General features: G+C 42.9%; 1 protein-coding gene across 3 annotated transcripts in view; it reads right to left on the minus strand.

The window, feature by feature from the left end:
* The window catches only part of SCN5A (sodium voltage-gated channel alpha subunit 5), a 175,662-nt gene that overhangs the window by 99,200 nt on the left and 59,005 nt on the right, over positions 1-17,457 (minus strand). For all 3 annotated transcript variants that reach the window (XM_050891806.1, XM_050891805.1, XM_050891807.1), the window contains exons 10-13: positions 16,041-16,223; positions 13,241-13,642; positions 3,821-3,953; positions 753-991 (exon numbers count right to left, since the gene is read on the minus strand). In XM_050891806.1, the coding sequence (XP_050747763.1) occupies positions 753-991; positions 3,821-3,953; positions 13,241-13,642; positions 16,041-16,223 (957 nt within the window). The remainder of the gene's footprint in view (positions 1-752; positions 992-3,820; positions 3,954-13,240; positions 13,643-16,040; positions 16,224-17,457) is intronic.

The following is a 17,457-nucleotide window of genomic DNA, read 5'->3' on the forward strand; positions in this document are numbered from 1 at the left end:
CTGCATCGCCTCTGGAAAGGCTTTTCTGCTGTCCCTGCAGCTTGGCTGTGGATCTGGCACTCTGCTTTTCCTTGGAGAAATGTGGTCTCTGCTTACTTTGCAGCTCTCTCCCTGGCTGCTCCAGCTTGCACGTTAAGAGTTTCCCCTCAAAGCATGAGCCATGCTTTGCTCCATGTCCCCTCTGCCCCGGGGTTTGCATAGGACCCAGCACATGCTGCTGGACAAGCAGAGAGGCACAGCAGGACATACAGGGACATACAGAAGTTGTACCATAGGCGCCTTCCCGCATACATATCTACCTACGATCAAACACCACGCTATTTCCCTCCAAGATCTTGCCTTGGTTTTTTCTGTCTGTTGTTTTTTTTAACTCAAAAGTCACTATTTGTCACCAAGAACTGCTGCCTTATCATTGCTTTACCAGAAATCCCAAATAAACCTCATTAATCTTTCTCTTATCTCATTTCCTTAAACAGATACAAACTAGATGCCTATCAGGAACAGCCCAGAAACATGGCATTAATGGTTACTAATAACATTAGAATATGTTAGTTTAATAAACATAGACCCTTGTCCTTCATTCATTTCTCTTCACCCCCAGAAAGAGGTGACTATGTGGACTTGCTTTGTCCTGTCATAGGCAAAGAGATGCTGACAGCATACCAAAACGGGGTCCTCCCAAGCCGCAGCCAAAACTTTAAAAAGCAGGAAATACACTCCTCAGGTATCACTTCAAGTTCGCATACACTTACCAAATTGCCTATGTAAAGCATGTGGTCAAACTCCTTTGTCATCTTGTAATGCTCCAAGGCCATGAAGAGCGTGTTCAGCACAATGCAAAGGGTGATGGTGAGGTCGGTAAATGGGTCCATTACCACGAACTTGACAAATTTCTTGATTAAAAGCCAAAGCGGGCAGCAATCCCAAATGAGAAATTTAACAGCAAAGTGGTTCCAGCAGGGAGGACATTTCTGGTGTGATTCCTCAAGCTCTAAGTCACAAGCAGTAAAGTAACAGTAAATTCACACTGAGTTATATGACAAGAGAACACTTAAAATGACTCATAATATAGAGGAAGGCCCCTGAATTACCCCAAACTTTTTTTTAGGATAAAAATATTTCTTCCCTAACAGGCTGGCAAATTACACACTTTGGGGTTTTTGCCAGTTGACCTGCACTTAGCAGACAGTGACCTATTCTGAAAGTAATAACCTTTTAAAAGTGTCACAAGCAAAAAGGGAGAATCACACTAAATATGTAAAGTCCGGTATTATATACAGGCTCAGATTTTTACTCGGTTTTCCATTTTGGCAAGTTCAAATGGATAAGAATACACTATCTTAATTTAACTTAGATTGGAATGTATTTTTTTCATTCCCAGGTCACATTTTAGAAGTATCTTAAGTAATACCTTTTAAAGCGATAAAGAGATGAAAGAGCTTAAATCCAATACTTAGAGCTGATTTAAGCACTTGAGAGCCAGCGTATCACTGGTTATCAATAGGGTTTCTGGTCTTGATATGCAATCCAAAAAGGTATTAAGCATCTGATTTCTTCTGAAAGGCCCACATACAAAATCAGGGCAGTGCATAAGTCAGTTTGAAAATGCCACTAAAGCTCCAGTGTGCTTTTTAAAGGTGCTTTTTAAATATTACCTACAATACAACTTTTATAGGTTCATTTTACTTGAGCACAAAAGAATTGAAATAGCTTCATAAGTATAATTTGCGTTAAACGGTGAAAAAGAAAGCCAAAAAAGACAGTTAATGGCTGAATGATAATGATTAGCGGAATTGCTTAATGCTTTCCTTTTCTGATTCCTTTATGGGCATGGAATGCTGTATAACGGTTTTAGTCTATATAATTAGAACCTACACTGATAACAGGAAAACTTCAGCCAAGGCTGTTATTTCAATCAGTTTATAAACAGCCTCATCTCCCAAGTCAGGATGCATTCTCTGTGCATTTTTCTTCATTGGACAACAGAACTGCGGTATTAGGTGTCTTCTAGCAAGCTTTCAAAATATCGGATGATGTCCTACATGCACAGGTTTTGCACAAACATCTACACTGCTCCAAGATCTCTGGGAAACCAAATTGCTGCCAAGAAATAACTATGTCTTTCCAGCCTCCAAACAGAGGGTTTACAGGTAAGTGCCTAAAATGATGTGAGAACCATCCCCACCCCAAACAATCTCAATGCAAAATCCTAATTTTGCATTTTTTTAGAAACCCACCTCTGAAAGCAATAAAGAGTTTAGGGCAGTCACTTCCTAAAGGATCTGATTTTCCAGGTAAATCCAGAACACATCTATCTATATCCATACTCCTCATAATCACTTCTAACCAAACCTGTTTATTCCACTATTATTAATTTGGGGACCTTCACGATGGACACACATGAGATGAGTGACTCTTTTCCCTGAGGCTCCACACTTGACATAAGCCCCTTTAAGTCCAGGTTGCTGCTAAAAGGGGTAATTTCATCCCTCTCAGCCTCAGCCACATGTTATTTCCCTGTCCTTTTGCCAGCTTTTGTGAGTTACCCTAGACTTGATGATCTCTATTTCTGTGGTAAAAAGTAATAGAAAGTACCATTAAATAAATAAGAAGTCATCCAGCCCAGGCCTTTTAGGCATTCTTAACACATTACAAAGAAGCAAATCAATCACAAAGCTAATTGCTAAAAACCCCACAGAAAACACACAAAACCTTTGCAGACTACACTAAACACTGGAATACATTGAAGTGATTACCTATTAAGAATACAACTCTTTATTTATTTAAACATATATATACCTGTTCTGGCCACAATACTGCTGAATATAACCACAGGGGATGGTAAAAATCTGAGGAAGAAGGGCTTTGTGGTTTCATGCTGGGCTGTCTCCAAAGAGCTAGGTTCAGTCCCTTTCTGTAAGGCATCTCCCAGATAAGTCCCTCTGTCCTGCCTTGCCTTCCTACTCATCAGTAACACAGAGAATAAGGCTGCAGGAGAATCCAAAATTTCCCTTGCTCCACACTGCGTTCTTGACAGACATTTTTCTATACTCTTAGTTGCTACCTCCTATCTTGTCTCAATTTACAATGTAGGAGACACGAGGAACTGTAAAAAACCCTTTCATGCTGCATGTAAAGAGCCCAGAAATGTGATGTCTTGCTATGAGTTGTCTTATCAATAAATTTGTAAAAGGGAAATGCAAAGTTTCTGTGTATGGAAAGACAGGGAAGGGAAATCCTCTCATACCTAATGAGAAGTCTAATGAGCAATGGAAAAATTTGCTGAGAAATATTTGCATGGACAAATGGGTCCTTTGAGCATCCTTAAATTTCACGGTGGGATTCAAATACCCACCAAACTGTTGTGTCCCACTAGCTGCTCTGCAAGGAGGAGACTTTCCACCCCCACAACTTGGAAGTTCTGCACGTAGCTGGTGACTGCACATGCCAGGCTTTGCATCAGCTCCAGAGAGATGAGATATAAACCTATGTACAGTCACCCAAACAGTCTGGTGCTCCACTACCCTGCATCTTGGTTAGCCCTGTGTAAATCAAATGCCATGGGGGCACAAAACCTTACCAGATCCAATTTTGATTATATGGCCAGCATTTTGTCAGGATTTTTACAAGTCCATGGGTAAGACAGTGATTATATTGCCTTCTGTTACAGCGTTGCCTCTGTTATAGGGGTTGCAATAACCATCTATAACGCCTTCTTGCAAAACAACAAGAGTTTAATATTAGGGTCTTGTGTGTCACTTTGTTCCCACCAATCAACATGCATATGGCTTTGAGTCGGGGAACTAAAGACGCATCTTACCTTCCAGGGCACTGGTGATGATGCTGACAGCGCTCACTGCCCTCTGCCTCTGAAAGGGTTCATCCGAGTGGTCCACCGACGGGCGGTGGGGCATTAAAAGCTGCTTCTTGCTTGCCTCGTCCGAGGGAGAGGTCTGTTTAAATGAACACATTGGATCAGCAGAATAAAAACAAGGCAGATAGGGGGTAGCATTTTCAAAATTGCCTGAGCACTATTTTTCCCATCTGAAAAGTCCAAAGCTCGCTAATTTCCCAATTAGACACATGGTGATGGGGTACTGCTTTTGAAAATGGCACTTTGAGCAATTTTGGAAACTTTGCCTTGCCCTTTACCTTCATGTAAACAGGTGAAAGACGCAGGTGAAAATAAAGGGACGCTTCTGATGCCGGAGAAACAGCAGTGCTGCTTTACCATGCTCTTTCCTTGTGAAAGAAGCCCTGCTTAATTACATTAATTATTCCATTATTTCTGAAATGTGTTAACTGTTTAATTATACTGCTAGAAGAGGAAAAGGGGTGTGGGTAACAGCTCCATTACAGGCCTCTGATATCATACCAAGCAAACTGACTCCTCAACATATGCTTTTTCCTGTTCTGAAACACTGCCAAATCTCAGGAACATATTGTCATTCTGGTGATCTTTGGTGTCACGGATTCTGAAGCTCCATAATTAGGGGAGAATCTCATCTTCTTTTTTCTCAGGAAAAATAAAAAATAATCCAAACTCCCTTGTTCTCATGTTTCTCAAGGAAAAGCTTAAAAAAACCTCAAAGAAATCAAATACCAGAAAAACAGAACTCCCAAACTGTCTTTATTTAATGTTTCATTTTAAATTAGTTTTATGCTTTTTGAGGGCTTGCGTTTCTGAAGTCAGCCAGAAACACAGTATAGCTGCAGACACAGACTGTATTAAATACTTTTTATTGTCAGCTCACAGGAGCAAGATGTTAAGACTTTTATTATTACAAGCTCCCACTTCATACAGAGACAAATCCCGCTTGCTTTACTCCTCCAGCTCTCCCACAGGTAGAAGGAAAGGTGGTGGTTGAGGTGTAAGGATCTGGGAAAGCCCGGTACAACATCATTCTCTGTCGCAGACCTCTTGGTCGAGACACTCAGCCTCCCAAAATAAATGTTTTAACAGCCTCTGTCCTGCTCCTCCAAGCATACAGGCTGTGAGGTCTGAGACACTATGTAAGCAAGAGAGATGCACTGTAGATAGATGGGTCCTGATGGCTCTTGCAATATATCTCAAGGAAATGTGAAAGGAGAAGAAATCCCTATGAAGATGATAACCCCTGGTTTATACAGATGTCAGAGTAGCTGCTTTTGTTTCTCCATAGTCAAATCAGCTACAGGAATCAGATTCAGTCTTCTGGATCTTCTCATCGTTTGGGTCTGAAACAGCCCTAACCACCCCAAGCTGCACCCAGCATGCCAACCAAGACGTGCTATGGGCAGCAGCTCCACAGCTCTGCCGTCTGTGCCTGGGACATGCACCCAGAGGGACTCAGGATCCCTCCTCTTCGCCCTTTCTCTGCTGAAACTGCTCTTCAAGAAAGGCAATTCCATGAGAACGGCAGGAAAAAAGCACTGAAGCTCTCTGAGCTGTCTCTCTGGAGTGTGACCTCTTCAGGGCAGGGGACATCCCCTTGTCAGATGGTCGCAAAGGACAAAGCTGCTTGGCCACTGGTTGACACTGAAAATAATAGCCAGGATACTGGTCCCAGGTCCCTTCAAAGTACTGCAGTTAAAAATAACAATCACTGCAAGACCAGAGAAGAATAAGGACTTTTAAAGCAAGCACTTAAAACATTAGCTAAGCCAGGAAAGCAGTAATGCTTCAAAATGGCTTTTTTTTTTGTTCTCTAAAATATTCTCTTTTGTTAAAACAATTGGCTCATTGTCCATTGAGTTACTGATGCAGTCATCTCAAAAGGAGAGGTGTAATCAGAACCTATTCAAAGAGACTCCTACTTGTGCACAACTTAACAAGAAAACACTCCATCCTTGGCTCAGGAGCTGGGGAAACCAGGAACAGTATTTCAGATGCATTAGTTCGCTTGATTCCCTTCACCTCAAAAGCATCCAATAAAAAACAAAGAAACAACAAATGTTTTATTAATGAAGAAAGCATCTACAAAATTGCATAATCATTCGTACCAGTTTGGAGTACATAACAAATACATAGGACTGAAAAGAAATAACTAGACACGGAGATAAAAAACCTGAGGGAGACAAATTTCTAAGTAGAATAAACTAAAAAAGTAAAAGCAAAGAAAAAGGAAAAAACAAGCCAAATAAAAACCCAACTCTTCCAGTTCCCTCTGTCTTTAGAATGAACCATAAGAAAATCTCAAATTTCAAATTCCTCTGCATCGTCTAACTCTTTTTAAACTGTACCATCTCCCCATCTCATCTGACCCAAAGCTTAGGACATACCAGTAGCATGTCTTTAGACAACCTCATCCCCAGAAGTACCAGTTTTCTGACTGTCAAGAAAGATACTATATTCCTGTTTGTGCATGCTGAAGTGCTTTTGCAGAAGTTATGGGTTGGTGGCCTTTATCTGAAAGCCGCCTTTTACTCATAGGTGCAAAGAGAATTCACTGCAGAGGTAAAAAGTCAAAGGAAAAACATTCAGAGATTCATTCTTCCTATTTTTTGATTCAGCTAAACCAGGGTAAATGAAAAGTCCAAGTTAAACAGGTTTGGCATATCCTTCGTAAAAAAAATAGCAGGGAACTGACTTTTTCCCTAGGTTTGATGTGATATTCCCAACCCAACAAGTTTTTTAAGCCACTCTATTTTTCTTTGCAGCCCAGCATCCTCCATCCTGCAACCTGTGTCATGAGAAGCGGTCCCCAAGACTTCAGGAGTCCTGCTGGAGTCAAGGGGACTGTTTGCAGTGTGCCATCCTCCGCATGCAAAGGGGTATTTCTGAAGGAGACATGTGCATGGCTCCTTCCTTCCTTCATCTCTGGAGAGGCGAGGTGGTGCAATTTGCTGCTGGCCCGCGTTCAGAGCAAATGCTACCATGGGTGATAGCCACCCACTCGCCCAACTGCGTGTGCCCCCGCCGGAGGGCAGAGCCCGAAGCCCGCCGCTCAGCAGCAGGCAGACAGCGGAGGTTCATCCCCAGAGCCAGGACACAGCGTCTGGCAGGCAATGCCGGGGTGCAAGGAATACTCCTGTGCTCTTGCAGGAGGAGGTGATCTCTTTCCCAACAGAGCAGTAAATCTATCACATAGTCAGCTTGCTATTTACTATAAAGTATTTTTCCAGGAAAGAAAGTTTGCATCCAGGTGAATTGCTTAAAATTATTGAAGTTACTTAGGGAAGTTTATGAGCTTTTGTTCTTTGTAAAGAATAGACATATGAGGGGGGTTTTTTATTATTATTTATTTTAGAACAGAGATAGCTAACAGTCACGCAAGGAACTGGCAGTTTTTGCACTCTGAGATAGAGAGCAGTTCCAGGAACTGGACAAACAAGGCAGCATAAAGGCTATTATCATTACAGAGAGAATACACACAGGCGCAGTTGTTCATTGTACTTACGTTTCTACAGAAATTAAGGAAAAATAACAACAGTCCCTACAGTTATGCAAGGAGTCTCCTTAGGATCCAGATGAGAAACCACAATGGAGTTAAACACAGGCACCTCCAGCAGGACGAGATTATTTGTGTTTCTCCCTGATTGACTGGAAATGTTTCTCCTTTGGATTAGCTAAATTCTATAGGGACAAATATACTATTGAGTAATTTACATGTAAATGAGTATGCATAACACTGCAGAATTATTTTCTTCTGAGTGCCTACAGTTCTGCACTATGTCAAAACTGTTATGTGAAGATGGGCTTATACATGGCAGCATTTTAAAGACCACATTTGGGAACTGGGACAGGTTTAATTTTCCTTGTACAGTAAAAATCTTTTCAAGCATAAAAAGAGGTGGACAGGCCACACCGTGAACAATGGAGCCAGTAAGGCACCAGCACAAATATTTAATGAGATTGAAGGTGACCATAATAGCGCACAGCATTAAAAAGAAGCCATTTAATTTTGTGCATGCTTGATTATTTAAAGAGATGCACTGTAAACTGGAGCAACTTGCAATATTTGTGTCAAATCTGAATGCTTCACAGTTAAGATGTGCTAAAGCAAAGTTTGAAATGAACAGAAACTACAGCCACGGTGACAACTCTCTGTGCGACAGCGGCAGGGAGCTAGCTAGCTTTTGTCCATATAACTTATCGGTGGCGATTTTTGGATGACTTATTTTGTCGACCTTTTTTCTGAACATGGAAACTGCTAACACTTTCCCTTTTCACCAGTCCTGTGGCAAAGCAAGAAGGGAAAAAAAGAAATTTTACCTCAGGGCTGTTTTGGGGTCAACAAGAAAACCTTAAACCAATGTGGTCAGCAAAACAGTTTTATGCTTAGCGGCAACAAAAGCCAAGGTCTTTTTTTTTTAATAAAAAAGACAAAAAAAAGTTTATCTAAAGATAAGTTTCTAAATCCTTAGTTTGGCATCTCGATAAGCAGCCTGGCCTTCCTTAAGGGCTCACTCCTCACTAGTTTACACTCCTGTCAAGCTAGCAATACTTGGCATTTCTAGTTTCCTAAAAGAAAAAACATGTGCAACCAAGAGGATATTCCGGAAAGGTTGTATGTGCAAGAGGGAGAACCTGGGTAGCTCCAACATTGGCCTCATTGCCCATCCCGAAGCCATGTCATAGGTGGCCCCGCTCTGCTCCTGGGCTGATGGGAAGCTCTGGTGAGCAGGTGCCCCAGGGAGACCGAAGCAGTGGGGACCACCAGCTAGCAGCCAGCTGCCCACTTGCAAACAACGACCTCCTCAGTCCTGCCTCCATTTCTCTGCCACTTCTAATCTCCGTAATAATTGGAAAGCCAGGCTAAACTAAAAACCTTGCGATTTCCCTGCTAGGTCACAGAAAAGGCTCCAGTTGGCTTTAGGAGGCAAGAGGGGATGCTGTCATGTGTATTTCTTAACCCTCAAGAAATTCTTGACAACCACAGGTGACATCTTACTCATCTTCATCAGATCCCATGGATGAATTGAGCTCCAGATAACAGCTCATTAACTTAATCCAATTCTGTTCAAACAGATCAATACCTTGTGAAGAGAGATATTATTCTAACCTTTTAACTAAGAAACACCAAGACACAACAGAGCAATACATAGCTACAAATAAATACTACAGGAATGTGCAGAAACTTTAGGTTGTAGTGTGCCCTGAAGTTACTTACATAATGTATAGACTTTCTCTAAAAAAGGTGAAAGCCCAAACTCCCAGCCCAGCAATCAGCAGAAGCATAAACACATATCATTTTTCAAACCTCTCAGTCTCAGGTCAAGCCAAAAAAAATTAGGACTTTAAGCATAGTCACCAAGTCCTGCTTGTGTCCTATTTACACTGGGGTAAGCTTGATGAAATCAGCAGCTGCAGCTCTTACTACTTGAAGAAAACTGGTAGGAGAACAGGACCAGCCCTGATTCAGTCCTCTGCAGGATACACTGGAGATTTCCAGGAGGGTGACTAGGACTTGGCATGGGTTTCTTGGGACAAGCTCCCTGCACCCCTCGGACTTGAACGCCTGTTGCTCTTCACATCCAGGTGAAGACTGCCTGAGCCAGAGCCACCTCTGTGGAGGGCGTTTGCAGATCATACTTTCGTATTGCGCTGCTTTGCTCTTCATATGACCTCAACAGGCTTTCTAGCTTGAACACTGCAGTGTAACTCTCTGTGCTGCCAAGGGCAGCTCCCCAACAGTGGTGCCACCACTCCTTGCGGGCGCTCTTATGTGGCATGGGAACATCAATGGGTGTAGCAAAGTATGCAGAGATGCATGGGTTCCCTGCATGGGATAGGATGTCCCTCCTCTTGCTCAGGCTGTGCGCCGAAGCCCCTGGTGACTTGGCAGGACCGCTTTGATGCAGAAGATCGCATGGACAGATGCCATTCTGCACGGACCATGCCATCCATGGCCAGCAAGCCTGCTGACCAGTCAGACTACCCCAGCTGACATGACTGATGGGCCTAAGCACCGTCTGTTGAGATTACTTGAAATCTCTCCTGTTTCACTAGCTGGATTTAGGGATTAGGGGGAAGAGATGGAAAGTGTAAGCACACTTGGTTTCTCACAGAAACACACTGATACCCATCTGTGCCAAGCAGCCAGGGCCATCTGAAGAGCATTTGAAACTGGCTTCTTTGGCTTACATGCTCTTCTGCAGCCAAGTGTCAGGAGACCGCTCATCTGAGTCACCAGCCTGGATAGTGGGATAATCTGCTGCAGCCACCTCTCTCATGGGAGAGGGCACAAGCTGCACAGATGCCTTCATGTCAGCTCGGCTGCCACCTGCAGCCAGTCCTGTGGGCAAACGGCCTATGGCTGGGACAGGGGGTAGCAGTTGCAATGACCCAGAGGCATGAAAGTTGTTCATCGTGGTCCCAACTACTTTGCCTGGGGTAAAATCTTCAGGCTAAATGTTGCTAAAACTGATCAGGCAAAAATTCTCAAAAGTGGCTAGTGACTTTTTGTGCTTTCCCTGAGAAACCTTAGGAAGGCCCAGTTTGAAATAATCTGCTGAAACTATGGTCTGCTTAAGGGCTGCAGGTTGGAAACTCAAAACCAGAGACGGTCAGATCTTGTTTGATGCTTACTCTGCCTTTTATATCAGAAGTGCTCTTCCAAGCTTTCCCCAAACCAGAATTTAGTGGTCTCCCCCCTCAGTAGCAATCAGACAGGTCTGTGTTATGCTCATCTGATACTACCGAGCATCACAGAGGGACCTAAACAAACGTGTCGTCAAAACCTCATGCTGTGAAATGTGTTTTGCCAGCTCCATCAACTCAGACGTTGCGCTTACATGAGTGAAGACACGCTTACACCTCAGGAAGCTGCAAGTTAGGGCTTAACGCATATTACAGTGATGCCTTTTCATGGACTGGTCCTTCAGTTCTTGTTCAGGGAAGATACAACAGATAGCACAAGTGGGTCCTTTTTCACCATGGGCTTACACTCGTACAAAATAAATAACAGCAGCAGGGTCAGTGGGGTTAATGAGGTAACTTCAACTTCACCCTGCAACATCTTTCTTTTGCCTCCCCCAAACATATCAAGAGACTATAAAAAGAAGCCAGAGCTGCTAACAAAGAACAAACTCAACTTCAAATTTTAACAAGAAAAAGGCAAAAATAATTAAACACAAAGCCCATAAGTGTGTTGATTTATCTCTGAGCACACTGAGGTGTTGGATTTGATATTTCCTTTTGCCTGCGCTCCACAGCTGAGGCTGCACGTTTGTGCCCAGCGCTTACGGTTCCTGTAGCGAATACATCTGTACAGCAATGGGCTTCTTGCCAATTAGCTTTTAACTCCAGCTCACATTTTCTGGATAGATTAGATACCAAACCTGTTTTGCAGAAGACACAACATCCTTCACATTGCATCACTGAATGAGCATCTGTTACTATAGTGCCTGGGTGTTATTTCCTAGATGACCAGGGAACTGCCAAGTGAGCTCACCCACCCGGGCCATTCAATTTTCAACATCCATTTTTTTAAAAGGCAGGAACCTGGCAAATGGAAAGAAATGCCAGCAGAGCTCAAAGCCTCCCTGTCACCTCAGGGCCCAATCCTGTAAAGTACCAATATTTCCTGTGAAAGGTTGAGTGCTCTCAGGCTTTGTTAAGCTTTTTCTGACAGCTGGGAGAGCCTCAGCAGCCTGCAAAGCTGCGTTCCTTGCAGAGAATAGGGGGACATCCACTGCTTATCTACTGAAGCCTTTCTACTTTGGTTCAGGTTTGTTTTTTTTTTAAACAGATGCACAAACTTTCTTCCACAGTTCCTTTAATGCACAGCTTTTTTTGCACCAAGCTAAGTCCGATAAAACTCCACTATCTACAAATAGTGTTTCTGTTACTCAGCTGTCTAGAGACTGCTCTCAGGACTGGTCTTCCTTGTCTGCAGAGAGTAAAAATGGGAGTACCAAAGTCCTAAATGAACGAAGGTGTGAACATCTGAAAAAGCAGCAATAGCCTCAAAACTGTCAACAAAACAGATAATTCTCACGCCAACCAGCTTCCCACACGCAGCACGGCTCCTCCTCTCATGTACAGTGTGAGAGTCTATTTGCAGGACTACAGGGAATGCCTAGATAGGTGAGGAAAAAAATTCAGTCCAAAGCTTGAAAGGGAAGAAGCTGCCTGAGTCTAACAAAAAAAACCTACTTCTCAATTTACTGATAATCTGACACCACGGCTGGGATCCATCTCACTCACCTTTCTCTTCAGGAAATACCTTGCCTAATACATGTTAGAATCACATTTGCTTATTTCCCCACCAGTGTAACCCATTTTTGGCACCTTGTTACTCTGAATGGGCTTCATTTCACCTGACTTAAGACATTGCACATGAGTAAGACACTGCACATAGAGTTATTCACCTTGGGCTCTCCTTGTAGTTAAAGTGAACAGAAAGAGACACTTTCAGGGAGAGAGGTTATTCTGACCCATTTTCAATCTCTAAGATGAAATAAATCCTGCCCACACTGACCGTAGTGACTAGACCTCCATTGCTTTAAAGACTGTTGAGAGTGATGAGCTCCCATGTAGATTATCTACATCAAAAGAGATAAATTCCCACCATATCAGACTGGCAACCTGTCCAAATTGCCCTGCCTGTGTAGCAGCTATTTCCAAAACACCATCTCATGGCTTTCCAAGTGAATTCGTGCTTAGGTCCTAATGGTATCAGTCTTAATAGTTTTATTTACAGCCTTATTAAATATTTTGTAGCAGTGGTGCTTTGCAACAAAGATCCTAGCGATCTGCAAAAGGCTTGAAGTCTGTTGATCATCCGCTCATCTTTCCTGGGTGTTACTTGAACTGAATGCTAAACCCTTCTGGGAACTACATTTGGACTGTAAGAACAGCCCTCCACAAGTAGCTATACAGAAGACCAGAGGTTAGATGCAAACAGATAGCAACCAGTGGGAGAAAACGCAGTCTCAAGACGGTAAGACTCACACCGAATTATTTTAAAAACATCATTTTCTAGGCACCGGACAATGTCAGATATTCAAATGTCAAAAGAAACCAACTTAAAAAGTGTCCCTACAAGAAAAGAAAATTCATATCAAACCCAAGATTTAGGTATTTGCCTCCAGCCAGCTCTGAAGAGTAAGTCTCACCAGAAGTCATGAACCTCTCTTATGTGGCACTAGACGCACATTGCTGCGTAAGCCTGTTGTCTTCCCACCCTGCCTAGGATGGTGGGTCTTGGTTTCTCACTGCAGACTGCATATCGTGTAAATAAATTACAGCAAAGTCCAACAACATTTAGAAGGAAACAAGAGCGTGAATCACATACAAAAGTTATAAAGTACTCACCAGGTCGCCTGTCCCAGGTTTTTCCATAATAACTGGGGGGAGCAGTAACCCTGCAGGAGAAGTAGGGTCTGGGTTGAGTGCCCCGGTGCCTCCTCCTATCAGGGAAACCACACCATTGCAATCCACTGAGCTGTTCCTTTTGCCCGTCTGGGTGTAGTTGGGAGTAGTAGGGTGAGAACTATGGCTCACTTGACTTTGCACGCTCGGACGCCTCCCAGATCTTGGAATTAAGAGAGAGCCCCGGTGGCTTTCATTTTCCCCAGCAGTGCTGATCTCATCATCGGCAAAATCTGTTTCGGAGCCAGTGTCTCTGCCACGGAGTCGGAAACTGAATATGCTTCCGTGGCTGGTTCTGCGCTTCACCAAGTTTGCACTGGGACCATAACTAATGCCAAGGAGAGTCTAGAAACCCCCAGAAAGGAAAAAGGGGAAAGAGAAACAACATTTTGCAACATGTTTTCAGGAGTGAGGAAGGTCTGGGGAGAGCAGTAAGTTCCATTTTAAATCAAGTGCTTCAGAGAAAGACTTAATTACATGTATTCAACCTTCGCAAAGTTAAGAGGTTGAATAGACATTCCTATCCATTAGGTATTTGTCTAATACTTGACAGTTAAAGATGTCCTGAAATAGGAAGGGTCAAGGTGGCATTCACCTCATAGCATGATACTTCCTTTGCTTCTACTCCCCCCTGTCTGATATGTGCCAAAGGACCTGGGAAGGCAGCACAAGGAGTGGAAGACAGGAGCAGGGAAGGGGATCCAGCTCCAGTTTACCGCATTATCACACATCTTCATAACAGCTCGGGAAGGAACGTTGCAGTGGGAGAAGAAGAGATAAAGAAATAGGGCAGGAAATGAACTGCGGGGAAAATGAGAAGAAGAGGGAAGAAGAAGAAGAAGCAGAATACGACGGAAGAAGGTGATAAAGGAAAAAAAAAAACCAAGAGCAAGAAGAGGGATATGGTTTATTAGTTTGTAAAATGATTATCCCAATGCATGTGGCTGCTTTAAGGGGTAGGTAACCTCAGTACACAGCAGTCTCCCTCACACTCAAATATGAGCCTTGACGATCCGCTCTGATGTCAGCTAGTGAGAGTGCAACTCTGACAGAGCATCAGCAAGATGTAGCCAAGGACTAAACACACCTAAACCCTGGCAGAGTAAAAAGGATGTTCAGAAAATGCATAAGGAATTCAAGTCTATCCCCTTCCCTCATATCTGAAGAGGAAATTATTGGAGTGAGAGCATTTAGGCAGAACATACTTTTGATTTTATGGCCTGTACAGAATTTTCAGCTTCTTCAGAACTTTCTCATGAGCCAAGTATATATGAAGAGAGGTCAGATCTCCACAGCATCCACAAACCAGACAAACCAAATGAAGCCTGATTTCATTTCGCACTGTAGCTTACACCGCTGAGTTACGTAATGTTGCTATTTTGTGACACTGGTACGAGGAAGAGTACAAAACCCAGGCCCCTTCTAACTAAAAACAAGCCGTTTGGATTGCTACCAAATTTTAACTGGTCAAAAATCCATGCCTGGGTTTCCATGGCACAGTCCTTGAGACTGATTTCTGATGGCAACACACTTCCAGCTGCTCAGATTGCATCTGAATGATGACTCAGCCTTACTCCCTCCAACCATGCCAGACACAGCCTTGCAGAGAAGATTTACTGTAAGCTTTGAAATGTGTCTCCCATGTTTCTCATGCATATGACATCCAGGGGCAAAAAGTGAAAACAAGAAATATTAATCTAAGAAACAAACTGGCAACGCACAGCTCCAGTCCACGGTCATTCTGGTACACGGTGTCTTGAAACCCATCCAGAATGAAGCTAAAGAGCAATTCTAGCTTTAACAAAGGTGTAATTTGTAATGCGACCCACTTGACCAATGAGACAACAACAAAAACTATTAGATTAAAAAATGCATGTCATTTACAGAAATCCAGCTCTGTGTAAATTTTGTGAGCTGGGGAGTCATTAATTGGTCACATTTACTTACATCACTTACATGTTTTCTATAAGCTTTTTATGGCTGCCAAACATCCCTAAATTCACTGACAACAAAATATAAAAAGACTTAGCCCATTACATGGCTATTCAAAAAAACAAAATGAACTGATTTAAACTTTGCCCTCAGTTAAGCAAAGACAAATTATCTGAAGCTATTTATGATCATTTGATACATACAGCATGTGCAGATTCATATTCATGCATGTCAGTAACATTTACATAAAACCCTATTTAACAACAGTCTCACTTTGTTTTTTTTCCCTGCAGTAGAAAGTAGAAACAAGTGCCACGAAGTTTTGACTTGAAGGCAACTAGCAAAGGAATATAAAAATGTTATTAACGTCTTTGTATAGCATTTAAAAAGCCCTCAGAGACAAGTTTCCTCCTTTTCTCCTCCTCTCTTTTCTTTTTAAGATTTGCAGGTTTCTTCTAAGATTTTTTTTATCTCTGGTAGGGATAGGAAAGATATAATCAGATGAATGAAATTAAAGTAAGAAAATAAACCAGACTGTGGGTAATCTTGAAGCAAAAAAAAAAAGCAAAAAAAATTGAAACAAAATAGATTCGTAAGAATGTTCAATGGGCATTTTTAATTCATTTTGAAAATAAAGTGGTAATATGTTTCCTTCCACTGTCCTAAGACAGACTGTCTGCAGGTCAGTCATTCTATTAAATATCTGATTCTTGTTTACAGCTGAAAGTTTCAGCTTTAGTTGCCTATTCAGAGCCTGGCCTATCCAGCAAAGTGCAGTGTGGAATAAGTTACGTTTCAGGCCGTGGCTTACCATTCTCCTCTGACCATCGTCGTAGTCACACTTGGGATTCCTTTGGTCTTCCCCATATTCATCTGCCCCCAAAGATTTCTTTTTCTTTCGCTTATTTCTTCTTTCCTTGGCATTTTTGGATGCTAAAGGTGACATTTCCAATGAACTAAGTGACATTGAATCAATTCCTTTAGCAGCTAGTGCCTAAAACAGAAGATGGTAGAAGGTGTAAAATTTATTATTTGAGTTAAGGATCTCGGTGAGAACTAGTAATTACTCCGCTCAGCAATTATTTTTCATTTTAAGTTTTAAGGTTGTATAGGAGATGAGATAAATTAAAATTTTCAGGTGGTCATTAATCATAAAACTATCTCACATGGCTGGAACCGGTCTTAACCTGTTTCTAACCTCTACATTTAGCCATAGGAAAATAAACAACAAGCGAGGCAGGTTCCTAGTACAAATGCACATGTGCAGGTCTGCCATCCAGAGCCTATGATGGAGCATTAGGAATGGCTGCATAAAATAACATGATTTATGTAGAGCTCACGCACAAGATCCTTTGACATTTCACGAGAGGAACAGCCTGCGTGCACACACGTGCAGGTGTGCACCGTGCACACATCTCTGGAGTAACACTTTTCTGGTGCCAGTCAAAAAAAATCTCAAGATGGGGAACCTCAGATTAAGCCCCCCCTGGACTTCAGCCCCTTGAACCGGGAAGGCTGGACAGGAGGGCAGCCAAGCCGGCTGCCAGGATTTTTCCTCCCCTATCACAGAGGGATGCTAGGAACAGCAGGCAATTCAGCTGGCACGTTTTTGTAAACACTTATCCTAAGCAGCAGCGCAGGCAGCTATGATCAGAGATGCAAAGAGAAAACGGCAGGCTTAACTGGAGATAAGGTGGACTTTGCTTTGCTGTGTGCTTCAGTGCCGTGCTGTGCTGGCTATCTGGTGGGATCGCTGCAGGAGCTGACCGATAACAGACCAACTGCTAGAAACCCAGCAGAAGCCGAATGCGAAAGCCTGAGCGCACAAAGCCACAGCCTTGGAAGCAAATGAGCAGCCAGGAGGAAGAATCGATAGGTGCTGGGAGGAAGCCGCAGCCCACGCCAGCGCACTGGGTCCCCGGCCCTGGTGCGGGCGGGAGGAGCAAGGGGGCTCTGAGCACAAAGCACAAGGTCAGGTTTGGAGGTGCTGGCGTCTCAGCGGTAGCCACATCAGTGGCCTGGAGACAAACCCATTTGCAGAGCCCTCAGCCGAATTATATAAAGCGAGTGAATTACAGGGGAAAAAAAAAAAAAAAAAAGCCTCTCCAGGTTCCCAAGAACAGGAAAAACGGATGAATCCTCAGTGCTATTGTCTGTAAGCCACTAGAATCAAACAGGCAATCAGCTCTCTGCAGCAAAATACTCCCTTCCTCCCACAGGCATCAGTC

The sequence above is a fragment of the Gymnogyps californianus genome, chromosome 2, assembly GCF_018139145.2.
Source record: "Gymnogyps californianus isolate 813 chromosome 2, ASM1813914v2, whole genome shotgun sequence".
In the NCBI taxonomy this organism is placed as follows: domain Eukaryota; kingdom Metazoa; phylum Chordata; class Aves; order Accipitriformes; family Cathartidae; genus Gymnogyps; species Gymnogyps californianus.